At 41.4% G+C, this 15840-nt stretch overlaps 1 protein-coding gene across 1 annotated transcript in view; it reads right to left on the bottom strand.

Moving 5' to 3' along the window:
* The window catches only part of MYLK4 (myosin light chain kinase family member 4), a 120761-nt gene that overhangs the window by 89374 nt on the left and 15547 nt on the right, over positions 1 to 15840 (bottom strand). The window contains exon 2 of the mRNA XM_074944949.1: positions 10125 to 10383. Coding sequence (XP_074801050.1) covers positions 10125 to 10383 — 259 coding nt within the window. The remainder of the gene's footprint in view (positions 1 to 10124; positions 10384 to 15840) is intronic.

Below are 15840 nucleotides of genomic sequence, written 5' to 3' on the forward strand. Positions count from 1 at the left end.
ATCTTAACTCACAGCTCTCAAAATAGCTGTATGTGAGCAAATGTGGTTATTGTATCACATCAATATAATTTGAAGATATGACACCCAACACTGATGGAATGCACAATACAAAGTTCATCAGTCAGTTGTTGCTCAGTGTGTGCCAAATTTGCTCAAGTACATAAATTCAAAGTCCAAAAAAGTCTAAATTTCTTCATACTGTTCTGAAATTTCCAGGACAAAGATTTCCAGTTTTATCTTTACACCAAGTACATCTGTATAATGTAAACATAGACTGCTGAAAATGCTACAGTACAATATACAAAATGTTTTAAAATTATAGGTAAAGAACATCCCAATAATATGGTTTTAAAGAGACATCATCAAATCAAATTTCTTCCAAAATTTCAATTTTGGAAAAAGAAGATCTTACAAAACCTACAAGCAATTGAAATGTTTCCTTGATTCTAACGTATTCCTATAGCACTTGCATTCAAAAACTGCAGCATTGTGCTAGTGCATGAGAAATGCAAAATCAAATGGTTTAGAATGTAACTATAAACAAAGTGAAATCATCTGTTTTCATTGCATAAACTGAATACGAGATAAACAGGATACAACTTGAAAAGTAAATATATTTTAAGTGGGGTTAGTAATTAAAACTAATCAAACACTGGATTAATTGATGTTATATGTGATGAATAATATCTTATTTGCCTCATATATCCTTCAAAGGCTATTTTTCAATCAGCTATTAAGCTGGTCAAATAATGCACACACATAAAATAATAAAACCAGGTAGTTGATTAAAAACAGTATATATTATTCAACAAATAGTATTTAATCAGATCTATTAATCACTGCATAAAGAAGTATTTTTAAATATATTTTACCCTGAAAGTATAATTTTATACTTTTTTCTCCTCATAATTGTCTTTGAAGCAGAGGTAGCATAAATGGAAGCATCGTGTTTTTTTAACTTATTTTAATGTATTGTATCAAAAACTTTCATAGCATAAGAACTACTTTTCAATGAAATTCACTGAGAGTCACTAATACAATATTATGAAAGTGTGATGAATAAGACACTAACTCAGAGTTGTCATTTCAGCTTATCACAGAAATGATATAATTACAGAAATACAAAAATAATTGAAAGCCTTTTAGGAACAATTTCAGTTGACTTTTTGGCTTTACTTTCTGTGTATAACAATTTTTTTACTGTTTTTTTAAATTAAAAATACAACAACATAAAGAGATTTGATGACACACAATTTAACTTATCCTTTATTTATCCCCGTCCTCTGACCTTCTTCCCAAAATGTAAAACTCTGTAGTATTAAGCATGAGATAATTGCCTCTTGCAGCTCATAACAACAGGAAAGAAGAATATGCCAAACTGGAGTCCGGCGATATTTCAGAACTCAAAGACTATACACAGTAAACTAATTCTGAGACTGCACAAATGCATTCATGAACAGAATGCAGCAGTTTGTAGTGATGTAATTAAGTCTAATCATCCTGACAATCTGGATGATAGAAGCTACTTGAGAAGAGCCCTTATGTTTGCCTTTCTAAACCTAAATTCATCTGTTTTTATTTAAGCCACATTTTTTATTGTAAGTTATTTTTAAAAATGCTCAAGCTAAACCCCAGCTGGTACGTGCTGTTCTCATTTTCTCATTGTGAAATCACGTTTAACTTAGTGGTTAGGTTGCAACAACCAATAATATAATTATAATCTACTACAATCAATCAATCAGCTCCTGGATCTTTGGGAAGATGATATCTTCACCTGCTAATAGTGGGGAAATAATAGATGTCTACCCAAAGGGTTGAAATTCTTACAAACCTCTTTCGGGATCTTGTGTGGGTGCCTGCATTGGTCATGTGACAATAATACGGCAGCTAGTAGAGGGCCTGACATGCTTATTCAGGCAGTGGCCAAAGAAGACAAGGAGTCCTATTTGTCTCACCCAGCAGAGGTCATTAGAACAATGTTTCAATAGGGACTAACAAATAGCATGAAAGGGGAGATGTAGCTTTTTTAAAAATTGCAGTAATACTACTAGGATTTACTGCAGATTATGAAAGAAGTGAATGTGGTCCAAGGGAATGATGCTCTTATATTTATCTCTGTCTTTTTTCCTTAAGGAACATACATTAAGGTGATTAATAGAATATACATTCTAACTCTCTTTACAAGCGGTATTTGCCTGGTTAAAACTACCAAGGCTAATATGTGAAATGAATCCACCTCATTTAAAAGTATTTCTACTACCTGTGTATCTTCAGTTGCAGAGGTCTCTCTGTTTCTTCCACGGGTTAGCACAGCCCATAACATGTGCCAGAGGAATGAAGCTAAGACGCAGAAACTACCTGCAATCCAGACATCTACCTTCAAGGATTGATCCATTTTTTTAAGCTCATTTACTTTGGTCTCTTAGTTTACTAGAAGTAATTTGCTGGACAATCAAATGTCCTCCCCAGCTCAGTAAGCACTACCTAGCTGGAGAAGGGATGGGCATGCTGCTGGGTAGGCTGGATCCTGTCACACAATTCAACACATTCCCTGGACCTATAAGGGAAAAAAAGTGACGGCCTACTGACAAGAGAGAAACAGGTGTGAGGGGCCTACAGACAAGATTGCTTGCAAGGTAATTTACTCTGACATCCCAGCACTTCTCATATGAGCCAAAACTATTAGCACCAGCCATAATAGTTAATAGTTCATGCTGTCAGTCATCTGCTAGTCCCTTCTTGCCTTTTAATTTGCAGGGGATAAAAAATATACACAAAGAGCAACATTTGGACGGTAAAACTGTGGGAAAAAATTGTATGTGTCATGTAATTAAAGACTATGGTAATGCATATGCATAAGGAGGCTGAATTAAGGCTATATGGCCACCTTACTTCTGATATTTCCTCACTTTTGAGTGCTTGGACTTTGCAAACTCGACATTCTTCTTATATAACCAAACCAAAACAACCCCCCTCAAAAAACTGAAAAAGCAGAAATTATATCTTGTTGCACTATACCACCCCAACAGCAGGGGTCAGATCTTTAGAGCCACAGCACAGATCTCTACCACTTGAGCTATTGGTAGCAATAGTAGGCTGTTATCTTCTATGTGGGCTAGCCACTATGGGGGAAGGAGACACATATTTTGCCTGTGAGTTTCACCACTATTTGCTTACAGGAGAGGGCTAGAAAGAACAATGATTCCTGGGTTCCATTCCAGGCTCTGTAGGGGAGTATTCTCTTATGGTTATAGACCCTTTTGACCATGTACCCACAATGTGTCCCCATATTCCTTCTATCCACCTCCCCACACTGACTCCTGGCTCTCTCCCCCTATCCAATATACACCTTCCTGACCAGTTTAAAGTCCCTGCTCCAAAGCACAGAGGTGCTGGAGCTTCTCAGAAAAGCAGTAGTACATTTTTCTTTTTAACATGAGCAAAACAACATATTCGAAATATCGTTCTGAGAAACAGCCAGACTATTTTAGCTGAAATTTTCAACAACAAAAAATCAGCTTGAGATAGACACCCGGAATGAAAATTTTTTGGCCTAAGCAGGTAAAGTTTGGCAAAGTTATAAGCAACTAAAAACAGGGCCTTATAAAGGGAAGTGTTAGGCAACCTTAACAACAGACCGTGCTACCAGATCTACCTCTAATTAAAGCACAGAAACTGTTTCGATTCCAGGAATGAGAAGCCGAAATTGGAGGACAAAGGATGTCATGTAGAGTTAGATAAGAGCTGCAGTTCAGTTGGCTGGAGCTAAAGCCTTAACTGCATAGCAGGTGCATATAAATAAAATGGACAAAGAACATGAAAGAGGATTAATTGGGCAGAGTAGAGCAGTGTGAATGTAGAATACTGTAATTCTCCCTGTGCTTAGGTATATACACTTCTCCAGAGGTTGGCAGGAAAAGGACTTAATTATCTTCTCTACCGACAGTTTTCAAGTACATAAAAGATTGTTACAAGAGGAAGGTGAAAAATTGTTCTTGTTAACCGCTGAGGATAGGTTCAATGGGCTTAAACTGCAGCAAGGAAGGTTTAGGGTAGACATTAGGAAAATGTCCTGTCAGGGTAGTTAAGCACTGCAACAAATTGCCTAGGGAAGTTGTGGAATCTCCTTCATTGGAGGTTTTTAAGAAGAGGTTAGACAAACACCTATCAGGGATGGTCTAGTTCAGTGGTTCCCAAACTTGTTCCGCCGCTTGTGCAGGGAAAGCCCCTGACGGGCCAGGCCGATTTGTTTATCTGCCGCGTCCACAGGTTCGGCCGAGCGTGGCTCCCAGTGGCTGCGGTTCGCTGCTCCAGGCCAATGGAAGCTGCCGGAAGCGGCGCGGGCCGAGGGACATTGGAGCAGCGAACCGCGGCCACTGGGAGCCGAGATTGGCCAAACCTGCGGACGCAGCAGATAAACACACCGGCCCGGCCCACCAGGGGCTTTCCCTGCACAAGTGGTGGAACAAATTTGGGAACCACTGGTCTAGTTAATACTTACTCCTGCCTTGAGTGCAGGGGACTGGACTAGATGACCTCTTGAGGTCCCTTCCAGTGCTACACCTCTATGATTCTATAGGACAACAATTACAGTATTGCCAACCCCAAACATTCAAAAGTCATAAATATGGTCCCCCAAAATTATGACACTGGCTTAAAAATCAAGAGATTTTTTAAAAAAAATATTGCATTCTTTTTATTTGCTTCTAGCTTGTGAGACTTTAGGGTGCACTCAGGTTACATTTCAGACTTTTCTCCGTAACCATGAGAGATACACACACAGAGAGAGAAATGAAAGCTGAGATTCTCATGGAATGACTCCAGGAACTGGGGCAATTAAGTAAAACAAACAATAATGTTGGACTCATCGTGGCAACATGGCTGCCATTAGTGTAGGAGTTTGCAGGGGAGTCGCTGGCCCAAGGCATTTGTTCTCCCCAATAGACAAAGCTCTGGAAAGAGACTCTTTGCTTCCACCACTCCCACAATCATCACTGACATGACTTAAAAGAGAAGGACCCACTGATCATCCACTGGCCTCTTTTCCCATACAGGGAGTAAGAAGAGAGAATGATGAGCAGCCCCCACCTGCTGTACCCAATGGAGCAGCTAGTTTGAATGCCAAATGCCTAGTTTGTGCACCAGTTACAATAAGGTCCTATATCTAAATACTGGAACTAGGGCTAGTTGAAAAACAGTTTCAAGGAAAAATTTTCAACAGAAAATTGGAGCTTTGATTAAACTAATTTTTCCAAAAAACCTGTCAGGTTTCTGTGAAAAAATGTTGATTTTTTTTGTTGGAAAACAGATCAACCCCCCAAAAAACTTTACAAAGTTCAGGTTTTTGATGGAAAAGTCAAAATCCTCTACAAAAAATGTCAATGAAAACTTATTTTGATTGCCTGTCGGGGGGAAAAAAATATGTTTTCCAACAAACTCCATGATGGACTGCCCTGGCAACTGTCTATTCAAACAAACCTTGTTGATGGATGTTGTATGACTATAAAAATATACCTGCTGCTTTGGCATTTAGAGGGGGACTCTGACATCATCTTTCAAGAATAAAAATGAGTTTATCATGAAACTGTTGCCCCCATCCACTAAACGCCACCAGAAAGCTCTCTTGTGACCTTTATCGTCCTAGTCCCTTTACCAATGCAATTCTAAGAGGCACTGAGTTATAACAATCAGAATATAACAACCATGGTCCTGTCGTAACTGTTTTTGCAGGGAAGAAGGCCCGGCTAGTGGTGTTATGAGTTATGGTATTGCTTATGTAGTAATCAGTTGCAAATGACATAGTTGGATTGTTTATCAAATGCTAGGACCCATGACTGCATTAGTCAAGCTGGGTGAACATGACTCATGGGATGGAGGACTACCCCAAGGCCTTCCACATCACTGATACGCCGCAGTGAGACTGTGGGGAACTGCTGACAAAGTGGCTGCATAGAGGGGTCTCTGCACCTTCAGTGTACTGCAAAGATGAACTCTGTGCTGATCCTAAATAAGCTGGTAGGAAAAGGAAATTAGGGGGTTGGCCAGGCCCAAAATCATACAATCCAGAAACCCTGCACTGAAGCCTGGACTAGTCGCAGCCACCACTCCAGACCATAATAGCTAGAGAGCTGCTGCATTGAAATCTGCTTTCAGGCTGTGGGGGTGAATTACATCACTCCAGGACCAAGAGCAGAGCTCTCTTAAAGTTGAGGGGCCCTGTCTTTAAAACTTGTTCCCCTGGGTAGTCTGGCAGAGTTTAGAGAGTTTGAGTTTAAGACTGGGTTAGCTGTTTGGCTGGTTTTGTAGTCCTAAAGAAATGGTCTTTTAATACCACCCATCATGCGTGGTTTTATTGTTTTATGAATTCTGTAAACAAGTGCCTAGCAGCTAGAGCAGTGGGCACTGGAAAAAATCAATAAAATTAACAAATAAATCATAAATAAATTACTTGCACCAGAATCATGGAAATGAGATTAAAGAACATGTTTACAACTAAAGAAACTAATCTCATATCATTTAAAACAGTGTGCTCTGTTTTTATGCTTGGTTCCCCTCATTTTGAATCTCTGCAACCAATTTAAACATGTGGATTTCAGTTCCATTTGCTGTCAAACCACACTTCTCTACCAGCTGAGGGCCAGGGGCAGAGACTGAGGGTGAAATTCAATGGGCCAGGATGTCATCCTGTAATTGGAGCAGTCTGAAGTCAACCGAGTTAATCAGACAGGGTTGAACTTGACTGTGATTGACGAAAGTAATCATGCTATCAGTTAACTCCAAAATTCTTGAACTCTGGTGGCATAAATAATTGCCAGGCTATAAGTGGTCTTCAGATATAGAAATAGTTTGGGGGGCCAAATTCTGCCTGACTGCAGTTGCGCAGCTTTTGTGCTATTGTGCACACATCCAAGGGCAGAATTTGATCCACAGGTAGAAAGGGAGGGCAATAGAACATTCTGCATATAAAAGTTGATCAGAAAACTACTCTTTTTTTATTTCTTGTTAACTCTCATGCTTTCCATCTTTTCTTCTTTGGTAGCTCAATGTTCTTTAATTTGAACCCATATAGTTGCAAAAATAATAGGAAGGGCCTGTTCTGAACACTGGACCAGAGGGAACAAAAATATATACAAAGAACAGAGAAAGAAATTCTAATTTGCCAGAACAACCCTTTTTGTATTCAGTGAGTAACTTTTCATCCCGCGGAGGAGCTGAAGAAGAGTGCCAACCAGGGGAATGCACACCACAGCTTTCTCCCAGTGATTTTCTTTGAGCTATTACACATAACTGTATTGGCAGCACAGTTATTTGTTTTCCATTGTTCTAATGGTTCCTTGGGTGTTTGTCTTCAGATTAAGCTTTTTGATTTTATAAAATATAAGTAATATTGAAAATAAGATAACGTTTGTTTATTTTAGAAAAGTAACATCTCTAGAAAGACAGCTATTTCCGGGGATGTGGGGTGTGTATTTTCTTCTATAATTATGCCCAATTAGCCTCTGATAACATTTACCTTTCAAATGAACACATCTTTTATAAATATTCTGAATATTGTACATTTCCCCCCACAACCTCACTGGCATATTTTCTGGGCTTGGTACTGCTCCCACTGAAATGAATAGGAGCTTTACCATTGAGTTCAATCTGAGTGAGATCCCACACGCTGAAATTAAGTCTGCACTCCCACCCCCTCCTTTTCCCTGCACAGCCACCCGTTCCTGCAGGGAAAATTATTCCTTCCTCCTCTCATTGTATAATATAATAAAACTATGATAGTGTTCAACAGGCTTGGGGATAAAACTAAAGGCTTTTATATACAGGGCTCACTTTTCTTCTACACCTACACCATGGTTTAGGCCCAATCGCTTCAGCAAAAATTTTAGGCATTAAATTTAACCACATGCCTACGTGCTGTACTGAATTAGGATCTGGGAGTTTTGCCAATGACTTTTATGTGAGTTAATTTGGGACCAGTATTAGGAAAAACATCATTCAAGCTTATGTATTTGGAATTCTTGCTCAAGAAAGATGGTAGAATGTCATTAGAATGGAATCATACTACCTTTTAGCTTGAGCAAGATTGTTCTTTTGACTAGACTGTTAGGCTAGAGTAGGAGGACACAACCTTGCTTCTGCACTTGCTCCTTTTCCTCCTGGAGGCCTGTAGTCAGTCACACCTCTTCCAATGAACCTCAAAAGTTTTTGCACCAGTTCCAGCAACACTTCTAACAAAGCACTAACTCTTGAAACATATCAAAGGTGATGAAGTCAGAATCAATGATTAATGGAGCCCTTCCCCCCCCCCCCCCCCCAAGAAATGGGAAACAAGCTTGCAACCATCCAGACTACTACCTGCTATATGCAGGAAGGCTCAGAAACTCTAGGGCTCTGCCCTGCTAAGCAGAAGATTTGGTTTTGATTCCTTTTTTGACACTCACAGGCCACTAGGAAGGAAAGAGTGCTTAGCGATGATAGTGGCCATCCAGTTAATTAAAGCAAGTTCTTTAGTTCCAAGTTATTATAACAATCTCGACAACTAGTTTTACCTCTGAGCAATATTTTACTTGTATTGCCTGGGCAATCAGCAATATTTGTAAAATATATATGGCACCAGCAAAAAACTTAAAATGCCAATTTAGAATGGACAACCTGCTTGCAATAAACTGACGATGGTAGATATGTTGGGTTTACTGTAGTACTGGCTAACAGTTCATCCTGCCCTCCTATTCCTGCCTGCCACATTTTTGTTACATGGCTGTGGACTGAAATGAATGAGAATCTTCAGAACAACAGGAAATCTCTTCATTCCAAATCCCTGCAGGTAAGAATGTTGCAGCAGGCAGAAAGAACGGACGGGGTGGGGTGCAAGTCAACACTACTGGTTTCTGCTTCCACACTCCAGCCCAATAATTGTGACTTTAATACTGACTCAACCCTCATTTTGGAGAGTTAGTAGATTCCCTTCCCCCCCCCCAAAAAAAACTAAACAAAAAAACAACAACCCACCACCCAGAAATTAACCTTGTAGTCATGGGGACTAGTAGCTTTGACAATGCTGTTTTAATACAATGTGTGAATCCTATATAGAGACCCAGAAATGTGTCAGAAGAGTCTTGATTTTACCTTGAAACTGACTAGAAATGCATTTTATACAAAGGAGAGAGGGTTTTTTGTAATACATAAATATTTTCTTTTTAAAAATGACTAACAACAGTAGCAGCACACTTAATAGTAAAATAATTAGTTCCCCCAAATATATCATGATGAAAATAATGATTAAAATAATTAAAAACTAAATTTCTTGGTGTTTGAATATAAAAGCAAAACATCTCAGAATAACTTTAAAATTATACAAATGTCTCAGGTTGCCATTTATAACCTTTGAATATTTACATTTCCCTGAACTCTACTCCCACAGATAAAAACTAAAATGTATGTAATTTTTCACAAACTGGTATGTAAACAAATAATTTCTCACTGCATTGGTTCTAAGTACTACTCCCTAACTATTGTCTGAACTACAGGTCAGTAGAGTCAGTAGCTTCTCTGGCTTTTCCCCTTAGTAAAATGTAATGATGTCAGGAAATATTTTATTCTTTCAGACCACCAGAAAGGAGAATTTTAGCTGAACATGCAACCATCGTTCTGCACAAAACCTTTACGCTATGGGCCTGCTCCTGCTTCTATGGAAGTCAGTAAGCTCCCACCAGCTTCAATCATGCAGGAGCACCACCTATGATGTTAAAACATTTGTCTCATTTTTAACTAAGTGGCATGGAAAGATTTACATATTTTTCAAAAAATTATTCCAGAATTTTCTAAATTGGGAAGCTGCTAAACTTGAGGGCCAACTAAATCAACATTTAAATAAGCAGCCTGCTTTTTCAGAGGTGCTGAAGTCTCACAACTCCCATGAGTCTTCTGAAAATCAGGTAATGTGCCTAAATACAGATTTAATTGCCTAACTTTAGGCACCCAAGTTCAAAAATCTCTCAAAACTACAGTAACTGCATTACATTTAATGGGAAATATGAAAAATAGCATGGAAAGTGAAATTTCACTGTACTAAGCTATACATATGTGGGAAGCACAGGACAGAAGGTAATATCTCTGTAGTTGGTTACCTCTTTATCTTCTGTGCCAGGCTCTGGTTCACTGATTCTTTCTTCCCAAAAGCTTCTCACCCTCTCCACCTTTTCCAAGCACTGAAAAAAAGCCACTTTGCCTAGTTTGGTACTGCTGTACTGTGTATTGATTTCTTCCATCCTGTTAATCTTAAATAGCTTTGTGTTGTATCCAATAAGGTTACCATCTTCATCTCTCTCCAGCTTGGTTTCATAAATCAGTGAATACTCATGACATTTGACATCTTCCTTTTCTTGTCTGTAATGAGGAGAAACAGATGAAACATTAACATGATTCTTGCATTTTTAGTTTAAAAACAAGTCAACTGTGCAATAAAAATGTTATACATTTTTTTGTAGCTATAACTAGCTAGGCTCAAAAAAGAAACATTGCTGACATTAGTAACCTTTGCCTGTCTTAGATATCATTACCAGTTTTTTAGTGACTTAGGAACCTAAAGGCTTGATTTCACAGGGAAATTGACTAGAATAGCTATTGCAGATTAAGCTACTCTGCAATAGCTATTCCAAAGCACACTCATTATTCTGGAATAAAGTGATTTATATTCTAGAATAATGTCCACACAGCGAGCTATGCCAGTCAACTTCCCTGTGTAGACAAGCCCTAAATTCCATTTTCACATCTGTATAAAAATGTGTTGCACTCACGCATTGAAAAAATGTCTCCTAGTACTACAGATTTTGATGGGGAGCAGTGGAATCTAACATTTCAGTAGTAAAGGAAAGGGACTCTCAATTTATTTTAGACCTAAAATCTAAAGTGAATAAAATGTTTGAATTATTTTTGTAAGCTTTGTCTAGCAGTGATGTAAACCCAAATACAATAGCATTGTGCTAGCTCATGAGCACAAGAAAGCTGAAACAAACCAATCCAGTTGCATTGTTTATTGCTTGCATTTTGCTCAACCTGGACAAACACCATAAATTATACAAAGTAAATTAGAATTTAATTATTCTTTCACTGTTATTAGTAACACAGATAAGTAATTTTGTATAATATAGGATTATGTAAGTAATTAAATATGTGATGTTCATGTGAACACTTTCCCTTTAATAGAAAATGTATTTGACAGCATTTAAGCTAGGCTGTGTTAGGTCAGCATATCTTCCAGTTGACATTGCCCCACTCATTCCTGGAACAGTGCCTTGTTGCTGTGTTGTGACTCCCCAGTGCAGGAAAGAGATTCTTGGAGCCTTTTTCCTCCGCGAACAGCAGCGAGGCTAACAGAGGGAGTTTCACTGGGATCTGTCCGAGAGGAGGTACACTAAGAGCTGCATTAGGGGGCTGTGTTGGTGAGTATCTGAGTGTCTGTTGCAGGGACAGTTTGTCCGTGTGCTTGACTCTTTGAAAAGTGTGAATTGGGAGTGCTTTGTTCCAGGAGGGCCTTGAGTGGGCCTGATTGTTATAAAAAGGCAGCCAGTTGCGAACCAGTGGAGAGGTGAACAGAGGAATTTTGACTTGGAGTTCGCCTGGGGAGAGCCTACTGAGGCTTTCATCTTGCAGGCTTCTCTGAGTTGTTACTGCAACAGCTGAAGAAGCTCTTAGAAGGAAGGTAATATGGATGGTGAGTGATCAGCTGTTGTGACCTGCACAGGATGTGCCATGTTTTTCTTTCTTCTACAGGATAGAAGCAAATTTGTCTGTACAAAGTGCAAGCTGGTCTCCATATTGGAAGAGAAGGTTCAAAGTCTGGAGAAACAAGTATCAACCCTGCATTGCATAAGAGAAAATGAAGATTTCCTGGACAGATGTCAGGATATGCTTCTACGGGCACAACATTCTGAAGAATCAGAGCAGGCTGCACAGCAGGGACAGAAGGACGGTAAAGAAAATTAGCAGCATGTGACCTCCAGAAGAAGAAAGAGGAGCATCCATGTACCAGCAATGCAGATACAGGTGAGCAACCGTTTTCACGTTCTCTCCATAGGTACGAATGCGGACAGTGGACAGATGATACATCTGAGGGAAGGGAGCAGGAGAAGACTCCACCGATTGGAAGGCATGAGATGCACTGTCCTAGGGATGGGGGTTCCAGGACCACCGCTCCCAAGAGAAGGAGGCGGGTGGTGGTGGTCGGGGACTCCCTCCTAAGGGGGACTGAGTCATTTATCTGCCGTCCCGACCGGGACAACCAAGAAGCGTGCTGCTTGCCAGGAGCTAGGATTCATGATGTGACGGAGAGACTGCCAAGACTCATCAAGCCCTCAGATCGCTACCCCTTCCTGCTTCTCCACGTGGGCACCAATGATACTGCCAAGAATGACCTTGAGCAGATCACTGCAGACTATGTGGCTTTGGGAAGAAGGATAAAGGAGTTTGTTTGCCAAGTGGTGTTCTCGTCCATCCTCCCTGTGGAAGGAAAAGGCCCAGGTAGAAACCGTCGAATTGTGGAAGTCAACGAATGGCTACGCAGGTGGTGCTGGAGAGAAGGCTTTGGATTCTTTGACCATGGGATGGTGCTCCAAGAAGAAGGATTGCTAGGCAGAGACGGGCTCCATCTAATGAAAATAAGGAAGAGCATCTTCATAAGCAGGCTGGCTAACCTAGTGAGGAGGGCTTTAAACTAGGTTCACCGGGGGAAGGAGACCAAAGCCCTGAGGTAAGTGGGGAAGTGGGATACCAGGAGGAAGCACGAGCAGGAGAGTGCAAGAGGGGAGGACTCCTGCCTCATACTGAGAAAGCAGGACAATCAGCGAGTGATCTTAAGTGCCTATACACAAATTCAAGAAGCCTGGGAAACAAGCAGGGAGAAATGGAAGTCCTGGCAAAGTCAAGGAATTATTATGTGATTGGAATAACAGAGACTTGGTGCGATAACTCACATGACTGGAGTACTGTTCAGGAAGGACAGGCAGGGGAGAAAACGTGGGGGAGTTGCATTGAATGTAAGAGAGCAGTATGGCTGCTCAGAGCTCCAGTATCAAACTGCAGAAAAACCTGAGTGTCTCTGGATTAAGTTTAGAAGTGAGAGCAACAAGGGTGATGTCGTGGTGGGAGTCTGCTATAGACCACCGGACCAGGGGGATGAGGTGGATGAGGCTTTCTTCAGGCAACTCGCAGAAGTTACTAGATCGCACGCCCTGCTTCTCATAGAGGCTTCAATCACCCTGATATCTGCTGGGAGAGCAATACAGCAGTGCACAGACAATCCAGGAAGTTTTTAGAAAGTGTAGGGGACAATTTCCTGGTGCAAGTGCTGGAGGAACCAACTAGGGGCAGAGCTCTTCTTGACCTGCTGCTCACAAACTGGGTAGAATTAGTAGGGGAAGCAAAAGTGGATGGGAACCTGGGAGGCAGTGACCATGAGATGGTCAAGTTCAGGATCCTGACACAAAGAAGGAAGGAGAGTAGCAGAATACAGACCCTGGACTTCAGAAAAGCAGACTTTGACTCCCTCAGGGAACTGATGAGCAGGATCCCCTGGGAGAATAACATGAGGGGGAAAGGAGAGATGGCTGTATTTTAAAGAATTCTTATTGAGGGTGCAGGAACAAACCATCCCGATGTGTAGAAAGAATAGTAAATATGGCAGGCGACCAGCTTGGCTTAAGAGTGAAATCCTTGCTGATCTTAAACACAAAAAAGAAGCTCACAAGAAGTGGAAGCTTGGACAAATGACCAGGGAGGAGTATAAAAAATATTGCTCAGGCATGCAGGAGTGAAATCAGGAAGGCCAAATCACACTTGGAGTTGCAGCTAGCAAGGGGTGTTAAGAGTAACAAGAAGGGTTTCTACAGGTATGTTAGCAACAAGAAGAAGGTCAGGGAAAGTGTGGGCCCCTTACTGAATGGGGGAGGCAAACTAGTGACAGAGGATGTGGAAAAAGCTAATGTACTCAATGCTTTTTTTGCCTCTGTCTTCATGAACAAGGTCAGCTCCCAGACTACTGCACTGGGCAGCACAGTACGGGGAGGAGGTGACCAGCCCTCTGTGGAGAAAAAAGTGGTTTGGGACTATTTAGAAAAGCTGGACGAGCACAAGTCCATGGGGCCGGATGCGCTGCATCCGAGGGTGCTAAAGGAGTTGGCGGATGTGATTGCAGAGCCATTGGTCATTATCTTTGAAAACTCATGGCAATCAGGGGAGGTCCCGGATAACTGGAAAAAGGCTAATGTAGTGCCCATCTTTAAAAAAGGGGAGGAGGAGGATTCGGGGAACTACAGGCCAATCAGCCTCACCTCAGTACCTGGAAAAATCATGGAGTAGGTCCTCAAGGAATCAATTTTGAAGCACTTAGAGGAAAGGAAAGTGATCAGGAACAGTCAGCATGGATTCACCAAGGGCAAGTCATGCCTGACTAACCTAATAGCCTTCTATGATGAGATAACTGGCTCTGTGGATGAGGGGAAAGCAGTGGACGTGTTGTTCCTTGACTTTACAAAGCTTTTGACACAGTCTCCCACAGTATTCTTGCCAGCAAGTTAAAGACGTATGGGCTGGATGAACAGACTATAATGTGGACAGAAAGCTGGCTAGATCATCGGGTAGTGATCAATGGCTCCACGTCTAGTTGGCAGCCAGTATCCAGCAGAGTGCCCCAAGGGTCAGTCCTGGGGCAGGTTTTGTTCAATATCTTCATTAATGATCTGGAGGATGGCATGGATTGCACCCTCAGCAAGTTTGCAGATGACACTAAACTGGGAAGAGTGGTAGATACGCTGGAGGGTAGGGATAGGATACAGAGGGACCTAGACTAATTAGAGGATTGGGCCAAAAGAAATCTGATGAGGTTCGATAAGGACAAGTGCAGGGTCCTGCACTAAGAACGGAAGAATCCCATGCACTGCTACAGACTAGGGACTGAGTGGCTAGGCAGAAGTTCTGCAGAAGAGGACCTAGGGGTTACCGTGGACGAGAAGCTGGATATGAGTCAACAGTGTGCCCTTGTTGCCAAGAAGGCTAACGGCATTTGGGCTGTATAAGTAGGAGCATTGCCAGCAGATCGAGGGACGTGATCGTTCCCCTCTATTCGGCATTGGTGAGGCCTCATCTGGAGTACTGTGTCCAGTTTTGGGCCCCACACTACAAGAAGGATGTGGAAAAATTGGGGAGTCAAGCGGAGGGCAACAAAAATGATTAGGGGGCTGGAGCACATGATTAATGAGGAAAGGCTGAGGGAACTGGGATTATTTAGTCTGCAGAAGAGAAGAATGAGGGGGGATTTGATAGCTGCTTTCAACTACCTGAAAGGGGGTTCCAAAGAGGATGGCTCTAGACTGTTCTCAGTGGTAGCAGATGACAGAACAAGGAGTAATGGTCTCAAGTTACAGTGGGGGAGGTTTAGGTTAGATATTAGGAAAAACATTTTCACTAGGAGGGTGGTGAAGTGCTGGAATGGGTTACCTAGGGAGGTGGTGGAATCTCCTTCCTTAGAGGTTTTTTAAGATCAGGCTTGACAAAGCCCTGGCTGGGACGATTTAGTTGGGGATTGGTCCTGCTTTGAGCAGGGGGCTGGACTAGATGACCTCCTGAGGTCCCTTCCAACCCTGATAGTCTATGATTAGCTACTTTAACTGGTATATTCCAGGACTGAATCTAGCCCACAATATATTTTGAAGATTGCTTTAAGCAGGTGTGCGGAGGAAAATATTTAAAAGCTGTTAGACAAATGACAGGCTGTAATCCAGGTAAAAATAATCCCATGGCTCTCATTACTCATAGACTCTGAAATGCTTTTGGACTACACAGCTGCAA

Source organism: Natator depressus, chromosome 2 (assembly GCF_965152275.1).
Source record: "Natator depressus isolate rNatDep1 chromosome 2, rNatDep2.hap1, whole genome shotgun sequence".
Taxonomy (NCBI): Eukaryota; Metazoa; Chordata; order Testudines; family Cheloniidae; genus Natator; species Natator depressus.